General features: G+C 36.7%; 2 protein-coding genes across 2 annotated transcripts; one reads left to right on the top strand and one right to left on the bottom strand.

Moving 5' to 3' along the window:
* Positions 1-349: 349 nt before the first annotated feature.
* LOC308433547 (ADP/ATP translocase 2-like) lies at positions 350-1,246 on the bottom strand (the record flags this gene model as incomplete). Its single annotated transcript, XM_080933641.1, has 1 exon — positions 350-1,246. One exon carries the CDS (start codon positions 1,244-1,246, stop codon positions 350-352), a length of 897 nt encoding a protein of 298 aa, XP_080789767.1.
* A 2,344-nt stretch (positions 1,247-3,590) lies between these two features.
* LOC308433689 (rho GTPase-activating protein 5-like) lies at positions 3,591-5,654 on the top strand (the record flags this gene model as incomplete). Its single annotated transcript, XM_080933752.1, has 2 exons — positions 3,591-3,599; positions 3,702-5,654. 2 exons carry the CDS (start codon positions 3,591-3,593, stop codon positions 5,652-5,654), a joined length of 1,962 nt encoding a protein of 653 aa, XP_080789878.1.
* Positions 5,655-9,949: the final 4,295 nt, after the last annotated feature.

Below are 9,949 nucleotides of genomic sequence, written 5' to 3'. Positions count from 1 at the left end.
CTTCTAGAAAGTATCTATTTTCACACTATTTTTCTATTAAATATACTATTGCATGTTAGCCATTCTTTTTTTTTTTTTTTTTTTTTGGTTTTCGATATTTTTTATTTCTTCAATTTTTTATTGTCAGGAGTGACTGAAATAAAAAAATATAATTGAGTCCCATCATTATTGTCATTATGGAAATGGCTTAAAGAGAAACCTGGTCAGATGAATATTATTGCTTCCCACTTTTCAACTGGTAAATAGTTGCCATTGACAACAGACAAGCCCAGAGAATCTGTCCAGAATGGTCAAGAATATGGTATATTATACAACATGCCTGTTCTCGGGGAGAACACCTAGGACATAATTATGTGTACTTCTTGATCATATCATACAAGACAAGCACAAAGGTACCACCCATGCCTCTGAGAACATTGGACCATGCGCCCTTGAAAAAGGCCTTGCTTCCTTCATCTCGAGCAATCTTCCGCCAGCAGTCAAGCGTGCCTGTATACATGATATGAGTTCCTTTGCGTCCAGACTGCATCATCATGCGACGGCGAACCGTGTCAAAAGGATAAGAAGTCAGGCCGGCAACAGCAGTGACAGACTGTGCAGTCATCCGGCTGATGAAGATGTGGGTATTCTTGGGATCCGGGAGCATTCCCTTTGCTGTGTCATAGATACCGAAGTAGGCAGCTCGGTAGATGATAATGCCCTGTACTGACACGTTAAAGCCTTGGTACAGGCCCTTAATCCCATCAGATTTGTAGATCTTAACCAGGCAGTCACCAAGGCCTTTGAATTCCCTTTCAGCGCCAGCTTTGCCCACATCAGCTGCTAGACGGGTACGGGCAAAATCAAGAGGGTCCACAAAGCACAAGAATGTGGCCCCAGCAGCACCACCTGATGCCAGGTTCCCTGCAAAATAGCGCCAAAACTGGGTCCTCTTGTCCACACCACCCAGAAAGATTTGCTTGTATTTATCTTTGAAGGCAAAGTTGAGAGCCTGAGTGGGGAAGTATCTGATGACATTGGCCAGGTTACCACGCCAGAAGGACAGGACTCCCTGTTCCTTGGGGATACGAACTACGCAGTCTATAATGTCCGTGTATTGCTTTCCTGCCGTGACTTCCTTGCTGGCATGCTGCACCTGCAGCAGCAGCTTGACCCGCTCAATGGGTGCTACCGCCATCTTGGAGATGGCTGCGGCCACTCCACCGGCCAAGAAGTCCTTGGAGAAAGACACAGCGGCATCTGTCATGTTGAAAGCAAAAAAAGAAGAGGCAGGCGAGTGGGGGACAGGACAGGCTTGACAACCGGATTTGACTCCCGGACTCTAGGGCGCATGTTAGCCATTCTGAATAAACTATTATTTTTTATTTTTGAGATTAAAGTATAATTAACTTTTTTCTTTATTCCCTTCAAAACTTACGACATATACAACCTTGCTCTCTTTAAAATTCATGGCCTCTTTTTCTTTATTTTTTTTTTTTATTGAACAACTTTATTTTAAAAAACAAAGATAGACCTGCCACGCAGACCGCCAGCTCCTAAGTTTGAGAGACTGGTGTGTGGGAGATCTGGGCGGCCGGGGAGCAGAGAGATCTCTGCGGTGTGCACACGCAGGGCTCACCATCTGACCTGCCTGATCCAGGGACCAGAAACAGAACTTTGGAACCTCTGTTCCCACCTGGCATGTCTGAGGCACAGAACAGGGCTCGACCCATCTGCCACCTGGACCAGTGGAGATCCAGGGACACAGACCAGATACAAGGGAAAGGCAAGAACATATCACTGAAAACAAAAAGGCAAGAGGAAAGCGAAAGAGTATATCCCAAGGAAACCAAGACAACCTGGCAACACCAGAACCCAGCTCTCCCATAACAGCAAACATCGGAATTCCAAACACTCCAGAAAAAGAAGACACAGACCTGAAATCATACCTCAAGATGCTGATAGAGATACTTAAACAAGAATGGGAGGAAAAGCAAAAAGATTCAGAAGCTTTTAAAGAGGAAAAGGGAAAAACAGTCAAAGAACTCAAAGAACTAGAGGAAAACAGAATCAAAGAGATAAAGGAATGGAAGAGGGAATATAAAACAGAAATTGACACAATAAAAAAACCACTAAAAGAGATAACCCTAGATGTAGAACACCTAAAAAGAAATCAGGAGTCACAGAAGCAAGCATTTCCAATAGACTACAAGAGATGGAAGAGAGCATCTCGGGGGTTGAAGACAACATTTTAAACATAGACAAAACAGCCAGAGAAGATGCAAAAACTAAAAAGCTCCTAACCCAAAATGTCCAGGAGATCCAGGACATAATGAGAAGACCAAATCTAAGAATAATAGGAATAGAAGAGGGAGAATAATATCAACTAAGAGGCACAGTAAATATCTTCAACAAAATTGTAGAAGAAAACTTCCCTGCCCTCAAGAATAAGATGACAACGAGCATGAAAGAAGCCTTCAGAACTCCAAATAGGTTGGGCCAGAAAAGAAATACCTCCCGACACATAATAGTCAAAACACCAAGTGCCCAAAGCACAGAAAGAATACGAAAAGCAGTAAGGGATAAAGATCAGGTAACATATAAAGGCAGACAAATCAGACTCACACCCGATTTCTCAACAGAGACTATGAAAGCTAGAAGAGCCTGGACAGACATAATGAAGAACCTAAGGGAGCACAAGTGCCAGCCCAAGCTGCTATACCCAGCAAAACTATCAATCACCATAGATGGAGAGATGAAGATATTTCAAGACAAATCAAAATTTACACAATATCTGACCACAAACCCAGCACTACAACAAATTATAGGTGGAAAACCCAATACAATGAGGGAAAATACAGCCTAGTAAAAACAAGAAAACTCCTAAACAAGAATACTAAAAGAAGAAAAAGACACAGACACAACTCAACCCACAAAAGCAATAATGGCAGGAAACAGAAACAACTATTCCTTGATATCTATTAACATAAATGGACTCAACTCCCCAATAAAGAGACATAGGCTATCAGACTGGATACATAAACAAAATCCAGCCTTTTGCTGCATACAGGAAACTCATCTCAGAGACGAAGACAGACACTATCTCAGAGAAAAATGGTGGGAAAAAAACTTCCAAGCAAACAGCCCCAAAAAGCAAGCTGGAGTGGCTATTCTAATATCATATAAAGTAAATTTCCAACCAAAAGTTATCAAAAAAGATAAGGAAGGACACTTTTTACTCAGTACTGGGGAAATCTGTCAGGAAGAACTCTCAATTCTTAACATATATGCTCCAAATAAAAAAGCACCCACATTCATAAAAGAAACCCTATTAAAGCTCAAAAAATACATTTCACCCCACACAATAATAGTGGGAGACTTTAACACCCCACTCACCAATGGACAGATCATGGAAACAGAAACTGAACAAGGACACTGCAAAACTATCAGAGACTTTGAACCAACTACAATTAATAGATATATACAGAACATATCATACTAAAGTAAAAATACACCTTCTTCTCAGCACCCCATGGCACCTTCTCGAAAATTGACCACATAATTGGACACAGAAGGAGCGTCAATCGATATAAGAAGATTGAAACACTCACATGCATCCTGTCAGATCACCATGCTCTATGGCTGGCCTTTAAGTAGAGCAAAGAAAACAAAATGCCTACGTACACATGGAAACTAAATAACGCTCTGTTAAACGATAGCAGATAGTTTATTCTGCAAAAAGAAAAGCATCAATGGGAATGCTTCGTGCATTTCTATCAGAAGTTCAAGATACTATTCCTGTACAACTTTTGGCAGTTACTGACAGTCAAGCTGACTTTTTTGAAAATGAAGCTATCAAGGAGTTAATGACTGAAGGAGAACACATTGCAACTGAGATAACTGCTAAATTTACAGCATTATATTCTTTATCTCAGTATCATAGGCAAACTGAGGTTTTTACTTTGTTTTTCAGTGATGTTCTAGAGAAAAAAAATATGATAGAAAATTCCTATTTGTCTGATAATACAAGGGAATCCACTCATCAAAGTGAAGATGTTTTCCTACCGTCCCCAAGAGACTGTTTTCCCTATAATAACTACCCTGATTCAGATGATGAAACAGAAGCACCACCTCCTTATAGTCCAATTGGGGATGATGTACAGTTGCTTCCGACACCTAGTGACCGTTCCAGATATAGGTTAGATTTGGAAGGAAATGAATATCCTGTTCATAGCACTCCAAATTGTCATGATCATGAAAGAAACCATAAAGTGCCTCCACCTATTAAACCTAAACCAGTTGTACCTAAAACAAATGTGAAAAAACTTGATCCAAACCTTTTAAAAACAATTGAAGCTGGTATTGGTAAAAATCCAAGGAAACAGGCTTCCTGGGGGCCTTTGGTACCTCCTGAAGATATGGATTCTTCAGATAACTATGCGGAACCCCTTGACACAATTTTTAAGCAAAAGGGCTATTCTGATGAGATTTATGTTGTCCCAGATGATAGTCAGAATGGAATTATTAAAATTCGAAACTCGTTTGTAAATAACACTCAAGGAGATGAAGAAAATGGGTTTTCTGATAGAACCTCAAAAGGTCATCGGGAACGTAGGCCTTCAAAATACAAATATAAATCTAAAACTTTGTTTAGTAAAGCCAAGTCATACTATAGAAGAACACACTCAGATGCAAGTGATGATGAGGCTTTCACTACTTCTAAACCAAAAAGAAAAGCAAGACATCGTGGAAGTGAAGAAGATCCACTACTTTCTCCTGTTGAAACTTGGAAAGGTGGTATTGATAATCCTGCAATCACATCTGACCAGGAGGTGGATGATAAGAAGATAAAGAAGAAACCCCACAAAGTAAAGGAAGATAAAAAGAAAAAGAAAACTAAGACCTTCAACCCACCAACACGTAGAAATTGGGAAAGTAATTACTTTGGGATGCCCCTCCAGGATCTGGTTACAGCTGAGAAGCCTATACCACTATTTGTTGAAAAATGTGTGGAATTTATTGAAGACACAGGATTATGTACCGAAGGACTTTACCATGTTAGTGGAAATAAAACTGATCAAGACAACATGCAAAAGCAGTTTGATCAAGATCATAATATTAATCTAGCATCAATGGAAGTTACAGTAAATGCTGTATCTGGAGCTCTCAAAGCTTTCTCTGCTGATCTGCCAGATCCTTTGATTCCATATTCACTCCACCCAGAGATATTGGAAGCAGCAAAAATCGCAGATAAAACAGAACGCCTTCATGCCTTGAAAAAAATTGTTAAGAAATTTCATCCTGTAAACTATGATGTACTCAGATATGTGATAACACATCTAAACAGGGTTAGTCAGCAAAATAAAATCAACCTAATGACAACAGACAACTTATCCATCTGTTTTTGGCCAACTTTGATGAGACCTGATTTTGAAAATCGAGAGTTTCTGTCTACCATTAAAATCCATCAATCCGTCGTTGAAACATTTATTCAGCAGTGCCAGTTTTTCTTTTACAATGGAGAAATTGTAGAAACTGCAAACACTGTGGCTCCTCCACCAACGTCAAACCCAGGACAATTGGTGGAGTCAATGGTGCCACTTCAGTTGCCACCACCATTGCAACCCCAGCTAATTCAACCACAACTGCAGACAGATCCTCTTGGTATGATATAAATAGAATGTGATTGCAGGAAATTGGACAAAACAAATCTAGGCATGCATGTTTCAGGGTTAGTAGTATATTTCATGTTTCAGACAAATAATCCACATCAAAATGATGAGACATTTTCTCTTTGAACTATATGGTATTCCCTATTCAGTTACATTACAAATCTAAAAACATATGATAAGCATGACTGGAGAGGTTTAATTTTTATAAACAAACAAAAAAATAGTTATAAAAATGCAAAGCTGCTGCTGCATGCAACCTTATTGCAATCAGTATATCATTCCTGTGGCAATTTCTGTCACATTATATTGTGAATACAATTTTTCTATAGAAATTAAATGATTTAAAAACTCATATATGAAATGTTTAGTGCTTTCAGCCTGCTTTCTGGCTGGTTTTGTTATTTGATTGCTAATTTGGGGACCTAATTCCAGCAGTCTGTATAGATAACTGAAGCCCAGTTAAGTATTTTTTAATTTCAGGTTACTATGCCATGCTTGGGATGTTTGAAAGAAAGAAAGAAAAAATACATGTAACATGTTTCACATTTCTGCACCTTCATCTTCTAAGTAAATCTGTGGATGATTTGATGAGGGGTGAATGAACCTGTTTCTTTTACTCACACAAAGGACACACTTGTGGTTAAAGTGAGTTGATAATGTGATGTAAAGAGTAGTTGTCACCAACTCATTTCTTTATGATCTATAATGAAAAATACATTTTGTATACACGGTTAATTCTGTAAACAGATGCATGTTTAAAAGATCTATGATGGTCTTGTAATCTTAATCTAATATATTTTAGATATTTTAATTTTTCCCTCTTGGGGAATACATTTAGTATAGTGTAGAAAAATACTTCATGACATTTTCATATAAGGTTATATAACTTTTCATACATAAACATGAAGTTTGTTGTAGAAAGTTCTTTAAACCAAACATTTAATCTAGTATTTCAATTTAATCTGTTCCTTGAATCTATTTTTATGTGGCCCTTGAGAATATATCCCAAAAAGATTCCATTGCTAATACAGCAATAAAAATACTTTGGGTACTGACAGACTCCTTTGAGTATGTATATATAAAAATCACAAACTTGTATTCATGTTCTTTCTGTGATATGTTGTTCTACAATCCAGAATGGCTTTTGCACCATATTTTTAAACCAGTTCCCCTCATCTCTTGCTGTTGGTACCAGAGTTGCTATAAATGACTGCTGCTTTAGGGGTTAAATATTTTGTTAGTGGAGATACAAACAACACTAAATTATGATAAACCTTTCTGACTGGGTGATAGGTAAATTTAGTTGGGCTATATTCAAAATTATTTTATTATCAAACCCATACCATTTGTTTTACTGGAAAAGTGGTTTGCTTTTACTGCTGGCTCATATTTTGTGTAGTAAAGAAATTCTTTGGTCAATGTTGTAATCTTTATATTTCAATTTTAAGGTTTTCTCATTTGTATTATAGTAAATTGATGATTTTGAGATTCAAGGCTTCTCAGAGTTTGATTTGCTCCATTTTGTCTTACAATATTCTTTCTTAATTGTTAGATCTTAGGTATTATACTTCCAATTTCAACTAAGATGTCAACATGAACCAGGCTACTATTGAAGTACATGTATATTATAGATTATCTTATTTGTGTTACTATCTTTTCTAAGAAAACAAGTCCCTATTATTCCTATTGCAAAGCACACAGGAATTTAAGAAAGTACAGTAATTTTTTTAAAAAAAAAATATCCGGTAAATGTAGTATTCTTAACTTGTTCTATATTACTTATACCTATTGTCTATATAGCTTTAATTTATAGCTGTCAGTTTAACATTGGCATGTATGGCAAAGAAAATTAAACTTTAAGAGTTTTATAAACTGTTTCTAGGTTGCTAAAGAATTTATTTTTCTACTATAAATGGTATAGACAAAGCATCAACTGTGTACAGGATAAAAGCCTGACTGTTTCTATTGGAAGTAGGCTTACAAGAGAATTTTCAGAACTGTTCATATCTTTGGTTCATTCTATTCTAACTTTACTATTGTAATGTGTGAGTTTCAATTTATTTAAGCTATTATCTTTTATAATGTGTTAATTTAACATTCATTTACATTTGAAACTATTTTTGTTATTTAATTAGCATTTATAAGTTTCCACATTAACCACCTTACACCTCTTCCAAAACTGAACTTACTTCTATGCATTCTATCATTGATTTGACACACTACATAGTGAATCACTTAAATATTCTACATCTGGTTCATTTTACTACTAGGTTACAGATATTGATAATTAAAGTATGGTTTAAAGCTCAAAAAAAAAAAAAAAAACGATAGCAGGGTCAAAGAAGAAATAAAGAAAGAAATTAAGGACTTTCTAGAATTCAAAAAAGAAAAAAAAAAAAAAAAACGAAAACAAAACATACCCTAACCTATGGGAAGCAATGAAAGCAGTACTGAGAGGAAAACTCATAGCCCTAATTGCTTCCAAAAAGAAACTGGAGAGAGCTTACATCACCAACCTGACAGCACAGCTAAAAGCCCTAGAACAAAAAAAAGCAGATATACTCAAGAAGAGTAGATGGTAAGAAATAATTAAAATTAGGGCAGAAATAGACCAAATAGAAACAAAAAGAACCATTGAAAAAATCAACAAAACCAAGAGTTGGTTCTTTGAGAAAATTAACAAGATTAAAAAAGCCCTAGCCAGACTAATTAGTGGGCAAAGACAATGTATACAAATTAACATAATCAGAAAGGAAAGAGGAGACATAGCAACTAAAACTGAAGAAATTCAAGAAATCATCAGATCCTACTACAAAAACTTATACTCCACAAAATTGGAAAATCTGGAGAAAATGGACGAATTCCTAGACAGATACAAGATCCTAAAGTTAAACCAGGAGCAAATGAACCATCTAAATAACCCTATAACACCTGAAGTAATAGAAGAAGTCATCATAAGCCTCCCAACCAAAAAAACCCAGGTCCAGATGGGTTCAGTGCAGAATTTTATCAGAAATTTAATGCGGATATAACACTAATACTCTCCAACCTATTCCAAAAAATAGAATCAGATGTAAAGCTAACTAACTCATTTTTTAGAGGCCACAATAATCATCAAACTTAAACCACACAAAGACCCAACAAGGAAAGAGAAATTCTGACCAATCTCACTTATGAATATTGATGCAAAAATACTCAATAAAATCCTTGCAAACAGAATACAAGAACACATCAAAATGATCATTCATCATGACCAAGTAGGCTTCATCCCTGGGATGCTGGGATTGTTTAATATAAGGAAATCCATCAATGCAATCTACCATATAAACAAACTCAAAGAACAAAATCAAAAGGTCATCTCACTAAATGTTTAGAAATCATTAGACAAAATTCAACACCCAAAAATGTTAAAAGTCCTGGAAAGAACAGGAATCCAAGGTCCATACTTTAACATAATAAAAGCAATATACAGAAAACCAAGAGCCAACATCAAACTTAATGGTGGGAATCTTGAAGCAATCCCACTAAAATCAGGGACTAGACAAGGCTGCACACTCTCCCCATACCTATTCAACATAGTACTGGAAGTCCTGGCTGGAGCAATTAGACAGCAAAAGGAGATCAAGGGGATAAAAATCAGAAAGGAAGAGATAAAAACATCACTCTTTGCCGATGACATGATAGTGTACTTAAGTGACCCCATAAATTCCACCAGAGAACTCCTACAGCTTATAAACAAGTTCAGCACAGTGGGGGGTTACAAAATTAACTCAAACAAATCAGTAGCCTTCCTATACTCAAAGGACAAACATGTGGAGAAAGAAATTAGGGAAAAGTAACTTGTCACAATCATCACAAAAACGATGAAATACCTTGGTGTGACTCTAACTAAGGAAGTAAAGGACCTGTATGACAAGAACTTCAAACCTCTAAAGAAAGAAATTGAGGAGGATCTCAGAAAATGAAGAGATCTCCCATGCTCATGGTTAGGAAAGGTCAACATTGTAAAAATGGCCATCCTACCAAAAGCAATCTACAGATTCAAAGCAATCCCCATCAAAATTCCAACACAGTTCTTCAGGGAATTGGAAAGATAAATGTGAAATTTCATATGGGACAACAAAAGACCTAGAATAGCAAAATCCAGCCTCAACAACAAGAAAACATCTGCGTGCATCACTATCCCTGACCTCAAGCTCTATTACAAGGCAATTGTGCTGAAAACTGCATGGTACTGGTACAGAAAAGGCATGTGGATCAATGGAATAAAATAGAAGATCCAGAAATGAGTCTTAACA

This window comes from Micromys minutus, assembly GCF_963924665.1.
Source record: "Micromys minutus genome assembly, chromosome: 20".
In the NCBI taxonomy this organism is placed as follows: domain Eukaryota; kingdom Metazoa; phylum Chordata; class Mammalia; order Rodentia; family Muridae; genus Micromys; species Micromys minutus.
The sequence above is the reverse complement of the archived record's forward strand: the minus strand, read 5'-3'. Positions and strand labels throughout refer to the sequence as shown.